The sequence below is a fragment of the Centruroides vittatus genome, unplaced genomic scaffold (assembly GCF_030686945.1).
Source record: "Centruroides vittatus isolate TY-2023 unplaced genomic scaffold, ASM3068694v2 scaffold_1519, whole genome shotgun sequence".
Lineage (NCBI taxonomy): Eukaryota > Metazoa > Arthropoda > Arachnida > Scorpiones > Buthidae > Centruroides > Centruroides vittatus.
This window is the reverse complement of record NW_027122682.1, coordinates 241,243-259,730: the sequence shown is the minus strand read 5'-3', so window position 1 is coordinate 259,730 and position 18,488 is coordinate 241,243. Positions and strand designations below refer to the sequence as shown.

The window sequence follows — 18,488 nt, the reverse complement described above, 5'->3', positions numbered from 1 at the left end:
CAAGAAAACATTATAAAGGATTATTCGATAATGCCATCCTCTCATAGCAATATAACTGATGAAGTTCAAAGATCTACATCGTCTTTACATGAAAAAAATCTAAACCAGGATGTTATTAGTATTCCAGAATTGATGAGTGAAGAAGAAACAATCCAAACAATTGATCCAAAAATAGAAGAAAAAATAAGAAATGTATCTAAAACAAGGGAGATGGCTTTGTTAAATCTTAAAAAGCAAGCAGAAAAAATGATTGGTACATCAAATTCCAAATACACAGCAGCTAATGTTGGTGATACAGTAAGGATTCGTGTACCTGATGTAGATCGAGCCCGCAGTGATGGAAAAAATATTTTAGGTGTCGTCGTTGCGGTTAAAGATAAAAACCTTTACAAACTGGGTACCAAATATGGCATATTAAATGTATTATATTCAAGAAACCAATTTACTGTTTGTAAAGAAAACTTCATTTCTGTTGAAGATGTACCAGGTGAAGAAATTTCGCTTAGAGAATGTGCAAGAATGTCATCAATTTCTGGAGGTCAAGGCTATAGTCGATGCTGCTGCAAAATTGGTTGCAAATCTAATAGATGCAAATGCTACAAAGAAAAAAAAATTATGTAATTCCAAATGTCATCAAAATCTTAATTGCTCAAATAAATAAACTATAAAACATTTAATATTTTATATAATTTATACCAAAAATGAAACTCCAGAAGTTTCCTGTAAATTAATTTTTTATTTAAGTATAAATTTGTTAATAAATACTTTTTGTTAATATTAGTTTAATTTATATAGTTAATAGTACTTTGAAATAATTTACAAAAAATAAATATTTCTAAACGAAATAAGTGGAGTTTTTTTTAATCAGATTTAAAATTCGGTACTAAACGCGATATGCACACGCAACTGAGTGCCGATTGGCTAGCGTATGTCGAATGATCACTCCTCGACGTATTATTATCACTTTGCCCGACTAGGTGGTAGCAGTATTCATAATGACCGGTCAGTTTGATAAATGAATTAATATTTATCACACTGCCCGCTCTTTTTGGTCATTATTCATAATGCCCGATTAATCACTTTGTCCATAACATATATATAAATACTTTTAAGTTAATTTTAAAATCAAATTAAATTTTTATAATTGATTTTCTTTGTGTTAGTGGTCTATGTATATGCTTATTTCAGAATTATTATTATTTTCTAAATGCATATTTATAAAAAAAAATTATTATTCTTCACTTTTTAGTATTGCAATTCAGCATTTTTCATTTGTGTTAACAAGTATCGATAGTAAGTGGACATTTGGCTACTGCAGACATACTTCGCAAGCACCTAATTTTTTTGTAGTCATTAGGTAAACTTTATTATTATTATTTTTATTTCTTTTTCTGTATAAATAAAACATGAAAATGCAAAATAAAAAAAATTATTTTAAATATTTTAAAGTTTAATGTTAAATAATTTTTTGAAATACATACACGATACGTATGTACACACGTAATGATATTCATAATTCAGTTTTTGGTTACATTATATAATAATTTTATTATTCTAGTTGTTTTCCATGGCATGAAACATTTTGTATGGTTCTCAATCATATTGCCGATTTAACAGAGCACAAAGATGTAAGAACTCTTAATGTTTATGTAATTTCTTTTTATATGTTTTAAAATATTTTTAATATGTTAAATTCATATTTAAATTTATAATTAATATGTAAATATTCAATTTTTGTAAATATTAGAGAGGTTAAAGTGCACGTATTCGGCTCAAAGTGTGAGCGCCCGCCATCTGCAATTCTAGATGGTCGATAATGGTGTTCGCTATGTCTATAATGGCGAGTAGACGATCGGCTTAAACTTCTTCATTTTTTTGTGTTTGTGGTTAAAATTATGACCTATTTTATTAAAATAATGATTACTTAAGCATTTATGAATAACATTTCAAAGAAACAGACGATTTTAATCCAGAAATTATTTAATTATTCAATTTTTTAGTGAGTGATGTGAAGAGCCTATAGAATTTACATATATTTGTCTTCATAATAGATTATCTTAAGGTAGGTTTGTTCTTCCACGGCATGTTCTACCATCAACAGCGTAAATTTTCTAAAAATTAATTTTCCGAGCTGCTTTTGAATTTACACAAGCTACTACTTCTCTCGACAAAAGTATGAGGTAGTCCGATCGTACGGTAGGAGACACCACGCTAATTAAAAATAATTATTTAGTGTTATTAAACATCCTATAAATACTTTTAAACAGTTTAATTTGTTTATTTACCTTTGCTGGGAACCTTTGATGTTAAATGTATCCGCCAATTTTTCAACAAATTTCCTGAGAGTCAATGCGCGACGTTCACCGAGTCACGTGATGTTGTGAACGAGCACTGCAAGGTCTTTTACTTGGACTGAAAACATAAACCGTGTACTTCTGCTTGCCATACAAGTTCAATGTTTGGACTTGCGCCTCAACCTCTCTATTATTGTCAAAACCAAATGAAAGGTTCAATACATTCTGTATTAGTTTAAAATTAATTTCAGTTTATTCTTATGTAAATGTTAAGTTTAATTAAAAGTTTTAACATGAAAATAGAGCATCATATTGAAACAAAACTTGAATATACTATTTAAGATTGATTTTTCATATGACTACCGATGACACTTTGATGCTTGAAACTGCTGTAAGCATGAATTTGCCTCATTTGAACAAACTTGCAGCTTATTAGTGACCATAGTTTGACAAGTCCAACCACAGTGTAAAAAATTAATGCAATTATTATAAAATTTACTCCTTGTCACATTATTGAACCAATCAATGATGAGATAAGAATCATACGTTAAATTTCATTCTCACATTCTTGAGAGAATCAATTGCTCTCGAACATGCTCAAGATAACTTACAAATTGTATTCCAGTTCACTGTGTAAATATCTGAATCGTCAACAAATCTGGTCAGTTTGATTTGAATTCCTTAGTTAAGCAGTTTATTTAATTTTGCTAAGTTTTAACAGAACTTATTATAAACTATGAACAAAGTGCAGAAGAATGATAATCCTTTAAAATTGAACAATATTTTAAAGTGAAGCAGCAGTTAAGGATGATGAAAAGTAAGCATTTTTATCACATGGTTGAAATGAATTGTTGTATTGAACTGGAATTAAAGATAGCGCTTTGTTTTTTTCTTTTTATTCATTAAATTTAATATCAATTAAATGTAATCATCACTATCAGGTTATGAAAATACTGGTAGAATCTTTTGGAATATGTAGATTGAATTCAATTGTAGAAAATTGGTCATTTGGACAAGATGTTTATAAGATTAGTCTTTTAAGTCTTGTTTGCTTGACTCATTAATACTTATCTAAAATATTTTGCATTGTGCTAATAACATATAAAGAATAACAATACATATCATAATGCTCACTAATGTGCATTGTCTAACTTTAATTTGACATTCATAACATTGCATGACAGTTTGACAGTATGCATTAATGCCAATACTATGTTTGTGCTCTAACAAGAAGAATATTCACTACATTCAAGTTGTGTAATACTTAGTAGTAACATTTATTTAGTAGTTAAACACATGCTATTTACCTACCTAAGACGATATTTCTCTATGGTTGATATTTCTATTTTTCATAAGAAAATAAAACACGAACTATTTGACAAGCAGAGTGAAGGTGTAGAGCCGATTAGCAGTGACGTCATTGTGTTGTAACGCTATGAAATTATAGCTTCACACCTTCATATATATTCATGTGTTTATTTCTTTCCCTTTTCTTAGTGGATTTGTAACTTGATTGTTTCTGTTTCTTTACATTTCTTGGACCTGGAGTCAATTAATTAGTAACTAATCATTAACGTAACACAAAGATAGCTTGATAATTCAGCTGATCATTCGGAATCAACGAAAGATAAAATTAGTGATTACGAAATAGAATATCAGATTCATTTATTTAAATCATGCATGTAGTCTTTTACATTGTTTCTCTTGGCTATTTAATTGCATTTAATTCTTGTATTAATGGTTCTTGTTTACTTCAGTAACATTACATCAAAGTGGATGTACCTTTTTAAATTTTTCTGTTATAGTTTAATCTAATTATAAGATTATGCATAATGTTGTAAACTGCGATATTATTAATAAAAAAAATTATAAATTTATTTTAGCCAGGAGATCTTTGGAAATTTCTTCAAGCTTTATATAATGTAGAAGTCCCAGAACCTGGAATGAAACTTCATGTTGCTTATAATCAGGGTAAAAGTGTAAGTTACATAAAAATAAATAATTATTGTATAAATTTTTAAAGTAATTTTTTACATGATCAGAATATCTTCAAGTTTAATTGAATTTAAATACTCTGGAAATATAGTGATGCCTTGGTTTACATGATTTTTATTTATGTAATTTCTAGGCTAATGAGATGAGATTTTACTTTTACTTGCAATTTTCTATGATCTTCTCTCTTGCATTCAGAGATTTGTTGTTTTGAAATTCAAATGATTTTTTCTATAAAAATACATTTCATTTTAAAAGTTTTAGATTATGTGATGTTAAGTACCAAGGATTTCCACTTACTTGATTTAAGGGAGTGTTATGTATTTCTGGAGTTAATCATGTAGATTGAGACACAGGTATGTTTTAAAATGCAGAATTTTCATAATCTTGAATATATTGTTCAAACATTATATTATCCTCATGTTTATCATGTAGGATTCTGAAATTTATTCCAGTTTTATCAATGTTTATTGATGAAACTGATGTTCTTATATCTACATATCAAAGGTTCTTAATTAAACACTTTAATATTCTTTTCTGTAAAAAAGCTCTACATAAAAAGTAATTTCAATTCTGAATTTATCATTAATTAGTTAATTTATTAGTTACAGCAAAGTTTGTTTCTTAGAGCCGCTGCAAACTACAGCTTTGCGAGAGCAAAACGCTAGCAAACGTGCACTAGCACACCCAATGACATCAAAGGCCCTGCTCCTTTCTATGTGCCTGCACAGTTATTCCTTTGCTAGTGCAGTGATATAAGCATACATTCACTGTTGATAGAATTCAACAGTGAGCATATGCTCAAATCACTGCACTAGCAAAGGAATAATGAAGCAGGCGTAAAGAAAGGAGTGGGGCCTTTGACATCATTGGATTGCTAGCGCACATTTGCTAGCATTTTGCTCTCGCAAAGCTGTAGTTTGTGGTGGCTCTCAAACCATACAGGCACCCTTGCTTACCATTTTTCTGCTTAATATTTTCCTAATAGAATGTCTTTTGATTTTTAACACTCAAACTTCATAGAATGTGCTTTTTTCTCAGTAAAATTTTTTTTTTGAGTATAAGAAAAGTTTATATTTATTCTAGAAAATTCAATATATCATCTTTAACAAGATAATATATGGGATATCTTAAGTTACATTTCAAATACAATTGGTTAGGACATTACATTCATGTTCAGACATTTTTGACTGTTAAGAAATATAATATACATCTCAAATACAAACACAATGCTGTGATGCGTCTTCCGGTTCCATTTATCGTACCAAGAGTTCCTATAACAAAATCTAAATATGTTTTTGTAATGTTATGACGGTTAGTCTGAAAATTGGGGAGGGCATCCTCCCGAGGGCAAGCATTGTATCATTAATCCTTGATGTTGCAGTGAAGTTTGTTTAAGCTAATTTAATACAAGTATGATAAATTATTGCTTTTTATTTATAACTGAATTCCACATGTTTGTTTGTTAAAAATATTGGTAACTTTAATTAAATGCTTAAATTCTATTTTTGAAATGTGGAAAATGAAAATGTTGTGCTAGTTTATGATGTATGCCCATCTGTGATGATAAACTTTTGTAAAGTAGAGAAAATATGATGTTCTAACAATTAGAGAGATTTCCTAATGAAAAATGTTTAAAACATTCTCTGGGAAATTTACCAATTGTTCAGTTTCTCTGCTGGTTACTCAGGTCACTATTACATGAAAATGTCTAATTTTGGACCTAGAGAATTTTTGGAGGAGGGCACCCATTCATTTAGAACTTTAGCCTAGTTCTTATTAGTCATTGGTTCCTTTAAAAATTGATTCCAAACCAGTTTCAGGACTTTTTTGATCAGCTTAGTTCCTTGTTAATTTCACATACAATGAAGAGAAAAGATGATGACCATTCTCTCTCTCTCTCTTCCTCTCTTTCTATGTCTCTATCTCTTTCTATAAGCTCTTAAAGATATTTTGTATTAGATATGATTTTTCAGCTTTGCACAAGTGCGATATCATGGTTTTTCTTTGTAATTAATGTGAATTACAAGTTCACTTTTATGCATATTATTCTTTCTGTAAAATGTAAATGTTTTTATTCTGCCGTGCAGGATTATGATTTGTCTGTGGTTTGAATGTTCACGACTGTAATTTAAAGCCGGTGGTATGCTATTACAGTTGACTGGTTGAATGTCTTTTGGTAATGCGTATACATAAACGGTTTAGAGTTATTGCAACTTGTTTTGATGTGTATATTTTGGGTATTTGTTATTTCTGTGTGGGATTTAATGAGGAAATAAGTTGTGGATGTGTTAAGTAATTCTGTGTTTATAGTGTCAATTGTAATTGTTTATTTTTATTGGCACATGTTATACTAGGTGCATTTTCATGAGTGACCGTTGTGTCAATGACTTTTTTATTTTCTATGTAATGTACTATTTGTGTTTGTTGATATATTTGTTCTGCAATGTATTGTTTGATATGTTCAAGTATTGTGTGTGCACTAGTGTTATTGTGTAAAATTGTTCTTTTCTGATCAACAGCCCCCTTTCTATAACAGTAAGATGTGGATATTTTTGTGTGAATTTGTCATTTAGTGTCTGTATTTTGCCATATTTGTTTTGTTTTGCGATAGTGTAGTAGGTACACATTATGAATTTCTTCATGTTTTGAGTCCATTTCATTTGTTTGTATAGTTTTTGGCCGTGTTGGTTAGTGGTTAGATTACCACGAAGCATTTTGACTGGGTTAACGTGTGTTATGCATTGTTTGTGAGTAATGTGGTGAATGTGTTTGTAATGAAGTAGTTACACTTGGACCAGGTCTTCATTTGCAACAGGTAGCCAAAGGAGAACGTGCATATTTTCAAATGTGAGCTTCTGCCTAACTTGTGAACATTTGTTAACCTGGATGGTGTCTAAGTCAGTATTACACTGAGAATATGTTGCAACTATTTTCTTTTTTCTGTAGAGAAGTGGGTAAGCTTAAAGTTAAATGTTTATAATTCAGCTGCCCGCAGTATGTTGAACAAATACTTGACTGCAGCTTCCCACTTTGGCTGCTGCTTATGGATCACTTGTTGATTCATTTTTCATTAAAGACTTTACTGGAATGGATGGCATTGGAAGCTTATGTTCTTCCAGGCATTGCACTATGGTTTATTGGAACTATTAAGCTCTCTCTCATCTCAAGAATGTGGTGAATAGCAAGAGAGTTATTATTAGAAAAAAACCCAACACTACTGATTTTTTTTAAAAGACATTGCTATATAATTAACTTCATTTTAAAAAATTGTTATAATTAAAATAAACTACTTAAGCATCTATTGCATCAGTATAATCAATTTAAATACATTTCAGGATTTTATTGCTAGTACTCCAGATCATCATAAATTATCAAGCATTCCTGAAGATGTAAGTGATTTCAAATTGTATCATAAAGAAACTGTTAAGAAAATATAACAACAATTTCATACTAAATGGAATATCTTTATATTTATTATCTTACAGAGGAATTTAACAGAATATTTCAGTGCTATAAGTGTCAATAATATGATGACTATATTTGCTAGGTTAGTTATAATTTATATGTTGTTGTATTCAATTAATAAATGATAAAAATCACATATTTTAATCTGTTCTTAAACATTTTAAGCTTGATTATTTACTTCTGATAATATATTATCTTAAAATAATTAAATCTTTTTAAATTTTCGAATAGAATATTTAATTATTAGGTGAATCTAATGTACTAAAATTTCTCAAATTCTGTTTTATAGTAAAATGATGTCTTTGCTAATTAATTTTCATTCTTACGTATAATTATCTTTAATGTATACCCTTAAAATTCTCTTAAAATATACAAGATGATTTAAAAAATATTGCATATCTGCAATCTATTTTAGTGGAGTAGATTCTACGCATGTATTGAAAGCAGTTGCAAACAAGTAGAGACTCATTGAAGCTATGAATGCACATCTATTATTGCTTACAAAAATTGTTTTAAAAAATTCTTGAGTAGACAATACATACAAGATGTGTCTTTCCATTCAGCCTTTTCAAACACACTTGAGGAAATAACAGTTCTACAATAAAACGGAGAAAACGCTGAGATCGGTGTTATGTGCGCGTTTTCTTATCGCAAGTACAGTAGAGCATCGATTATCCGACTTAATTGGGGGACTGGGGTTGGTCGGATAACTGAAAAGTCGGATAACCGAAAAGTATGAAAAACTACATCATTAGTATAGTGTATTAGGCCTGGTTTAAATACTAGCCTCCCTTTCATGGTAGAGCCAGAGCCAGTGCTGCCAGCTAAAACATGCAAAAATTTAACAAAAATAATATTAAAGTAGCCAAGACATAACCAAATATTGTAGCGCCACATCACTACGGGACATTTGAATTTGCCGACTAGAACGCGGTAGGTTAACCGATAAGTCGGTTAATCAGGGGTCGGATAATCGATGCTCTACTGTAATTTCGACGAACTTATAGTCATTGTCGTCAGGCAAAAACGGAAAATAAACGGAAATAATCTGATGAAGAACAGAATGCTTGTAATTCAAATGAAAACTTTTGTCAAGACCATTAAGAACACGTAACAAACATTCAAATATGTTCGAAATTGAACAAGCAGTGAGTTACATAATATGCAAAGTGGCACATGTGTGGATCTATGCTCATGCTATACATATGATGGAGGATACTAATAGTTGCTTAACCGCTTATATGGCATGGCCCATATACTGGGCAGGTCGAGGGTAGGAGTGTTGCATGTATCCAAGGTAGTGGTAAGCAGGGACCCCCATATAAAAACGAGTTTTTGATTTTTACAGCTCTTGAGCATAACTGATTGGGACCATAGCAGGTTGTAACCCTGCTCAAGTATCTTTTTCGTAAGTTCTGTAGTATGCTTTCCCTTCATAACATCCTCTTGGTGTTCTGCAAGATGGCTAGCAAGCATTCTAGTAGTGGCCCCGATATACCTTGTGTTTACTCCTGTTGCAACATTCTCCAGTGGAACTGCATAGACCCCCTGACTTCTCAAGAGTAGAAAACTTGTCTCTATCATTGCAAATGAGCTTGCGTAGGTTTGGAAGTGGGGATAATGGTAGGACAAGGTTATGCTGCTTAAAAATATGGCAAATACGTCATCAAATAAATTGTCATCAAATGCATGTATTAAGGTGTTTTCACGTAAGGGCAATAGTGTTAAGAAAGCCATGTTTTCTTAATGCTATCACCTTTTGTCTACTAGGATTCACCTTCCAAAGCTTTGTTACAATTCTCCTCTTTTTCACTCTTATTCCACAAAGCATCATCCCTGATCTATCCAGTGAATTTAAAATGCAGTGTTTCCTGAATGACTGCTATCAGCTTTTGAAGATTGCTTTTCCATGCACCTGATACCCATGTAGCAAAACCAAAAGATTATAATGCACATGACAGAAAAAGTTTATTTTTAATGATTCAGAATGTACAAATATTCATTAAAAATACTAATTTAACAAATATGAAATAACTACATTTATAATCATTGCTAAGTGAGCAGCTATTCTCGGATCATCTCTTTAAAAGCGACATTCACCTTGACCTCGATAGCACTCTGCTATAATGGAGTATGAACTATACACAGATCACAAAAATGATTGCAAAAACGCAAAGGATCTTTTGCTTGCACATATAGGACAACCTAGGTTTTTGAAGCAGCGAAAAATGAATAAAAACCTTGTCTTATGGCAAGTAAATACAGTGGAACCTCGCTTAACGAACACCTCGCACAACGAGTATTTTGCATAACGAGCAAAACAAATTATAAAAATTTGCCTCGCTTAACGAGCGATGTTTCGCATAATGAGTGACGAGGGGAAGTCCCAGATTGTGCACATGTGGCATGCTCCATCAGTCTGTGTTTAGCACTTGTTCCACTAGCATCTTAGTGTGCACATGCAATCACACATTTTTCCAAACTTGTGTTCACACATATTACTTATAAACATCAACAACCATAGCCTGTTATATAATAAACATGCCAAACGATGTGCCAAATTCTTGGGCCATTAAATTTAATGACCAATTCCAAATTAAACTTTAGAAATGTCTGAATTAAAAATTAACTATTTATAATTATTAAATTTAATACGAGATGGAAACATAACTGCCTACCTCTAGTCAAATTAATTAATTTCTAATATTTAATTATAGCCTTTACATAACCCAAGAATTTGGCATATCGTTTGGAGTGTTTATCAAACATATTAGCTGTGAGTTTTTTTTTTGTTTCTGCAAATCGAATTCTCATTCCAGGATGGTTCATTCCGCGCTAGAAGAAAAGATGGCGATGATTCACGCTCCTTAACAGTGTATATTGTACAATTTTTTTTGAGTGAACATTATACATAAAACTATGAGCATTTTTTTCGGCGTGGAATGCATTATTGTATTTTACATTAATTTCTTTGGGAAAAATTGTTTCACTTAACGAGTGTTTCGCATTATGAGTAAGGTTCTGGAACAAATTATGCTCGTTAAGCGATGTTCCACTGTAATTGTATTTGAATAGAAATACAATGAATGAATTTTGTATTTGAAGTGATAACCAAATTGTAATTTATTTTCTTTATTTCTTCCACATTATTCAGAAAATTTTAATAATTGCATTTACATTTATGAAATTAATTATTTTTTATATTGTTATAGTATGTTAAATGAACGAAGAATATTATTTACTTCCAAGAAACTAAGCCAATTATCTGCCTGTGTTCAAGCCGCTAATACATTAATATATCCAATGTGTTGGTAATTAATATCTTAAATTATATTATAATGTTTTTAAAATAAGAAACTACTTAAAATTATGAATATCTTGTTTCTAGGCAGCACATATTTATTCCAGTTTTGCCTAAGCACTTGCTTGATTACGTGAGGTGAGTATTACCGTTTGTTCGTGTTTCAAGTTAAAAGTAATTTAATTCAGTTTAAATTTTAATAAATCTTAAAATATATAATAGTGCTCCAATGCCTTTCCTGATTGGCATACCATCTTCAACGATGTCAGTAAGTAGTTCTTTTCTTCCTTTCAAAACAATATTTTTGAAAACATTGAACATTGAAAATACAACTAAATAAATGTCAAAGAATAATTCCATTTAAAAAAATAGAATTATCTTTTGACATTTATTTAGTTGTATTTTCAAATAGTTTTATTAATAAAAATATTCTTTGTGTTGTTTTTATTGAGATAAGATATTAAAATTCAGCTGTTTAGGAAGATTATGATAATCCTTACAATGTTACGGTGATATCTCGTAACTCAAATTCGATCTGCTCCAGAGGACATTTGAGTTCCAAAGCAATGTTTCCGATAAGAAGTAATGTAAAGTGAATTAATCTGTTTCTAAATCCCAAAAATACCCATTTTAATTCTAAAAAAGATAATTATTTAAGCTAAAATAACACGAATAAATGCCCTAATTAATGCATAAAACAATGGAAATGGTGATAATAGATTAAAAAGTAAATAGTGCAATAAAATACAGTAGATGAACTGTGCCTAGCTGGTCTCATTCAATATGTGTCTCAAACTCATATCAATGGATTTAGAAAAGTAATGGAGTTTCGTTGTTTGTGGCCCGAAAAGTAGCCAATGGCCTAAAATAAAAATTATCCTAATCTGGCAACATTACCACATCATGCGTACTCGTACATATATCATACACTATACAGTATGGCTGTCTTTGAGTTTGAATTTTCAGAAAAGTTTAACTTTTGGATAAAATTTTCTCAGTTGATTTCTAAGTTGTTTGACTTCTGGTCATTTGAGTTCCAAGTACCGCTGTATATTTATTAATTAATGAATTAATAATTATTAAACTTCAGTAGTACCCTGTTAGCAGACGACTGCCTGATAAGGTGTTAACCTACTACTGTGAAGTATCCAGGTTTGAATCTTGTTAAATCCTTACAATTTATCTAGAACAGTTTGGGTTAGGAAATAGTTTTCTATATCTCATTATGCTGTTTCATCACATTGCAGATTAAACTTGGCTAAATCTGACATAATTGTAGACAGCCATAAAGCATACACTGCAGTCAGGTCTCACATTAATTAATTGATAGTTTCTGATATATAATTAGTTGTAAATGGGTCCATAAGTTTAATACTAATTTTTTTATTTTACATCTGGAATATTACATATAATAATTTTTTTAATATAAATTTTTCAAATATTTGAAAAATTACTTGTATTTATGTAATTTTATAAAACTTTATGAATTTTTCTGCACTTTCAGAAAGTAAATACATCTGAATTAGGAGAAGTTGTTATCTTGTATGTTGATATTAATAAAGTTGAAACATGTTTTAATGATCTTGAAAGCCTTCCTTCAGAAATTGTAAGTATTTTATTTAATAAATAGCAAATTTTATAATAGTTAATTCTAAACAGATCTTTTGAGACTAATAAAATAAGATCATGGCTAACAAATACAGGTATACCTCGCCTTACGTCGGTAATTAGTTCCGGGAAAGTCGAAAAACAACGTAAGTCGAATTTACTTGTGTAGTTACGACGCAAGACGAAACTGCGGTGGAAAACGCCAATAATGAGCAACTTAAAGACCACTAAATAAGATGACAACACAGAAACACAGATGTTTTCATGTTTCGTTCTCTAGGATTTATGATGATTATATTAACATTTACTGTAAATGTACATATTTTAATATGATTTTATGTGCTTTTACCGCTTTTCTAGTGATATTACGACTTCAATATTGTGGCGAATGGATGTTAAGTCGAATAAAATGACTTAAACTTGATTTTTATTTTTCCATATAATTTTTTGACAAATGATGTATAATCGAGAACGATGTAACTCGAGGTATGCCTGTATAAATAATTATTTATACAGGCATAATTAATTAAATTTTTCTTATTTTTTAACTTCTTACAGTACAGTAGAGCATTGTTTATCCGAAAGCCGATCAACCTGAAAGCTTTCCAGTTGAGACTGTGTCATGCCGAATCGAACGTTTTTGATACTAGATTTACTTCTAAAGTATAAATTTTTTTTTGTTTTTATATTTTTCAATATATTTATTTTGTTTGTGCAAAATAAAGAAATAATTTTTAACGATACACTAGCTACGATTATTATTATAAAAATTTTCATTAGGCTTAAAATCGACGAAAATTCAACGCAAAGTGATATGCAAGGGAGAAAAATCTCAACATGGGATAGGTTAATATATTTTTTTGTACCAAAAAAATATCTGCAAAATAAGTTATCCGAACGACCCCAGTCTCCAATTGATTCGGATAAACGATGCTCTACTGTACTTTATTTAATGAAATAAACATGAAAAAACAAGTATGGCCTCCTGCCTTAATGTTTTTATTTATTATTTTTCGAATCGAAATAATCATCAGAATTTATACAAATTAACCATAAACCATGATTCCTGTTTTTGTTTTTGTACAAATTCAGTTTATTTCAAAGAGCTTGGCTCATTAAATGTTCTAAATAAACAAAACGTATAACTTTTACAAAAAAGCCGTACTTTATTTTTTATTTTAAGAATATTAAGAGTCAAAAGGATCAATTAAATGAGTTAATGCAAATAAAATAAGTAAAATCATTATATAAATAGATACATAATTTATATTAAAGTGTATTGCTTAGTCTTTTTTCTTTTATGAAAGGAATTTTTATAATAATATAGGATTTGTTTGTATTCTAATATATAAATTATATAACCTCCTATATACAGTGATAACTGGTTTTACAGTCATTACATAGAGATGACTGCTTAAAGCAGTTATCTCTATGTAATGGTCAGTTTTACAAAGTACTAATTTTTCTCCATTGACATTAGTGAAAACCTCTGGCAACTGTTCAAAATGGTCAGCAGTCACATTTCTTATTAATATAAAGAGCAAATTTAAATATTTCTAAAATATTGAAAGACTGGATAATCAGCATACGTCAACGGTTTCAATCAGCTGTACCTATTTCACATACCTGTATATAAGAATTTACCATTAAATTTTAATTTATAGTAGCGAGTTTTTTATTAATTTCAAATGAAATATAATTAGATGTCATTTATTTTAAAGATTTCAATAAGAATAAAATTTATTTTCATATTTAAGAAATTCATATACAACAAATTATTGCTTGCAATTTACGTGGAAAAAGTTTGAGAACACAAAAACAAAAATTAGTGGGAAAAAACAGTGTTTATTACTTAGTTTGTTTACCATTAACCTGAATAACATCAATCAATCCATTGATGTAGTAAGAGTTATGCCAATTTCATCACAAGTAGTCGCAATTGCTTTTTTCAGATCAGAAACATTATTAAATTGTTTTCCGTTGGCATAAACTACTCTTACTAAATCAGCTCGAAGGTTTTCTATTGGGTTTACACGGTGGCCATGGCAAAACATTGATATCTTTGTCAGACAACCATGTCATTGCCGAGGCAGCATTATCAATAGGAGCATTATTCTGCTGGAAAATAAAATGTTTGTCCACTGCTTCATCTCTGAATGATAGAAGATAATTTTCCAATACATCTTGATAGTCAACTGTCTTTGAACAATGTGAAATGAAAGCAGTAACTGATTTTAACTGATGAGTGAAAGCTGCCTACATCATCACAGATTATTATTTATAGTATTGGAAATTGGAAGCATTTTGTTATTTTGGCTTTTTATTTTCAATAATGGTCACTGAATAATTACTGTATCTATAAATTTACTTTTAATTTACATTGTTATAACAGAAGCAGGGCTGCTGAGAGCCTGTATGAAGCTTGAAGGTAAAACAAGCTCCTTTAGTTTTTTTTTTTTTTTTTGACAAATGAAATATATTTAAATGTTTCTTTTGTTAATAAAAAACAGCAGTCTTAAAGATTATATTCTCTGTTAGTAAACATAACATTAATTTTATAGGGTTAGGAATCACTACAGGCCCCTAAGTTTTCTCCAGGTCTGAGGAAAAATCTCCAGTTCCTCTCTCTCATTAGCCTTGCTTATAAGCCAAAACAAGCTGGCACACATAAGATCATGCTGTTGTAAGTAAAACAGGACATGTTTCAAAAACACAAAAACAAATGATATGCTTTTATTTATGCATAAATATGTTATTTATTTATTTATTTATTTATTTAATGTATATTCATACATTCCCTGTTCCGCCAGAGGCACTACCAGGGAGATAGTGTACAATTTAAATATAAAGCAATTGTGATATTGTAGATTACGAGGGCTGTTCGGAAAGTTCGCGGCCTTGCCTATATGCGGCGCTGCGATCAATTTAATTTTTGGCGGGAATTATTCAGACATCTTTGCTAAAGATACAATACCAATTTCCACTTGATTTGTCGTAAAGTTTTGCCACGACCGCTTAGCAGATAGTTAGTGTGCAAGTGCTTTGTGAAAAATGGAGAAGATGGAGACTCGTGCGGTCATAAAATACCTGACGAAAAAAGGGTTGACCCCATCTCAAATCAAAGCTGACATGGATGAAGTTTTGGGAGAGTCTGCTCCTTCGTACACCACTGTGAAAAAATGGACAGCCCTTTTTAAATCTGGCAGAGAGAGTGTGGAAGATGACTCTCGCAGCGGACGGCCGTCAACTGCTGTCACTGAAGAAAATATCGACAAAGTTCACGATTTTGTGTTAGCAGATTGCCGTTTGAAAACGCATAAGATAGCTGAGACAGCAGGCATCTCTGTCGACCGAGTGCACCACACCTTAACCGAAAATTTGGGTATGACGAAGGTCTTAGCAAGGTTGTTGCCGCATCTGCTGACTGCCGAGCAAAATTGTGTTCGCACTTTGATGTCAAAGGAGTGTTTGGACTTCTACCAGAAAAATCCACAGGATTTTTTGCATTGGTTTGTGACTACTGATAAAATGTGGATCCATTACTACACTCCTGAAACAAAAGAAGAGTCGAAGCAGTGGAAACACCACAGTTCGCCACCACCAAAGAAGGCAAAGACAGTTCCATCAGCGGGGAAAGTGATAACTTCGGTTTTTTGGGATGCTAAAGGCACCATTTTTATTGACTACCTAGAAAGAGAAAAGACCATCAATGCTGTCTATTACTGTGAACTTTTGGAAAAACTGAAGAAAGAAATCGAAGAAAAGAGGCAACACTTGAAGAAGAAAAAGGGTTCCGTTCCACCACGCATAATGCACCTGCATATTCCTCCAGAATCTCCGAACAAAAGATAAATGAACTTCGCTTCCAATTAGTTCCACATCCACTGTACTCACCTGATTTGGCCCCCAGTAACTTCCACCTTTTTCCAAACCTAAAAAAATTTTTGGCTGGAAAGAGATTCCACTCAAATGACGAAATCATTTCTGAAGTGAATGAGTATTTTGCACACCTTGACAAATCGACCTATTGTGATGGCATAAAAAAGCTAGAACATCGCTGGAATAAGTGCACTGCTAATAAAGGAAACTATATTGAAAAATAGAAAAAGTTTTAACATTATTTTGTTTGTTGTTCTATTTGAGGCTGCAAACTTTTTGAACAGACTTCGTACATGCAGCAATAAGAGTGGTGAAACAATATATACATAACATAAAATTGCGCGATACAGCTAGACGCACAGGCACAATGAGGAAATGAACATAAGAGAGAATGCTGTCATAGCTTATGACATGCAATTACAAACTGGATGCAGAACGTAGGCATTTAGCAGAGAAACATTAAGATAACCAAGTTACAATGATAAAATATGAATAGAGTAAGTAGAAATAGAAGTAGCACAAGGAGTGTGCTACTGAATGGCTATCCAAGTCAAATAACAAATACCACGTGCACGAGTTAGGCTGAGATGGCCCTTACACTTACACTTATTCCATTATGTTGACCGATGAGGCCTTCTTTGAAGGAGCGGATTGATGGTTATGATAGCTTTTTTGGCTAGCTTTTTGAAAGTACGAAAAATTTCAGTAGTTTTCCATATATCCTTCATGTCGCAGGGCCAGTCTGTATGAATTTCATTTAAGAGGACGCATAGTTCTGTTCGCTTGCTGGCGGTGATGGTGCAGTCGTATAAATAGTGAGTGGCGCCATCTCTGACGGTGCAGGTGGGGCAGTGCTCGGAAGCGTGGTCGGTGAATCTGGCCAGATAACTGGCTAAGCCGCCGTGATCGCTCAGGAACTGTGTCGTGTAGTGATGAGGTGTAAACCAGCCGATCTTGAGTCATAAATATGTTATAAGCTCCTTCAGTAATGGTCCTTGGAGTTTCTAAAAAGATCATAGATAGCAGAGTTCCTTCTGCAAGCTAGAGAAACATTGTTGCCATCTGCTGTTTCATAGAATATATCCATCAGAATCTTCTTATATCTCATTCTTGAATTCAACTAGAGACTGTGAGGAATAAAAAGATCCCAATGGGTACATTCTGTGAAATAACAGATACCAACCTATCCTTAAATAATATTAAAATATAAAAATTTCCAACCAATTTCTATTATTATTTCAGAGCTTTTATTTACTTGCATTTTTATGCATCAAATTTAACCTTTCCACATCTTTGACTCGCGACAACTTCATTGGCAAGTCTGTGACTCGCTGAAATTTGACATTGCAAGTATCAGTACACCATGTCTGGTATGCAAGAGTATGGCATCAAGAATGCCAGTACTTTACGACATAGTGGCCAACAACATAACCAAAGTTGTGTTGCCTTCCTTTGGGTAAAGGTTAAGATGTGTGCCACTCGAACTAGTATAGGCTTACCAGATTGATTCTGCAAAGTCATAACCTTGTTGACAGCTAGGCAGGCTCAAAGGGGACGAGTCTTATCAGAGCTGCCAACTGGGCGTATAGATGACTTAATTTCTAAATTCTGGGTGAAAAATCGGATATGCCCAGAGCAACTGTGTACAAATTTCCACTTTTCCAAAAAAAAAAGGCAAAAATTAAGCCAAAAATGTTCCGAAATTTAGTACAAAATGGAGGTAAAAGAAGACATTTTTGCATGTAGAACAATGAAAAAAAATCTGGCCTCCTTGAGTCTTATTTATAAGTATGTACTAGTGCTATATTTCTTAATACTTGCAATATCTGCAATATATTTCAATTTGTGATGTTGTACAACGTACACAATAAATGTGTTTTTTCAAAACTGACTGATGTGACTCGTGGATTACTTAGGTTGATTAACATTTACGGACCTAACGAGTC

General features: G+C 31.6%; 1 protein-coding gene across 2 annotated transcripts in view; it reads left to right on the top strand.

The window, feature by feature from the left end:
- Nucleotides 1–18,488, top strand: part of LOC136987371 (DENN domain-containing protein 1A-like) — a 52,274-nt gene that overhangs the window by 16,196 nt on the left and 17,590 nt on the right. For both annotated transcript variants that reach the window (XM_067285107.1, XM_067285106.1), the window contains exons 5-13: nucleotides 1,250–1,357; nucleotides 1,559–1,628; nucleotides 4,178–4,273; nucleotides 7,625–7,678; nucleotides 7,775–7,836; nucleotides 10,967–11,065; nucleotides 11,143–11,193; nucleotides 11,278–11,323; nucleotides 12,560–12,661. In XM_067285107.1, coding sequence (XP_067141208.1) covers nucleotides 1,250–1,357; nucleotides 1,559–1,628; nucleotides 4,178–4,273; nucleotides 7,625–7,678; nucleotides 7,775–7,836; nucleotides 10,967–11,065; nucleotides 11,143–11,193; nucleotides 11,278–11,323; nucleotides 12,560–12,661 — 688 coding nt within the window. The remainder of the gene's footprint in view (nucleotides 1–1,249; nucleotides 1,358–1,558; nucleotides 1,629–4,177; nucleotides 4,274–7,624; nucleotides 7,679–7,774; nucleotides 7,837–10,966; nucleotides 11,066–11,142; nucleotides 11,194–11,277; nucleotides 11,324–12,559; nucleotides 12,662–18,488) is intronic.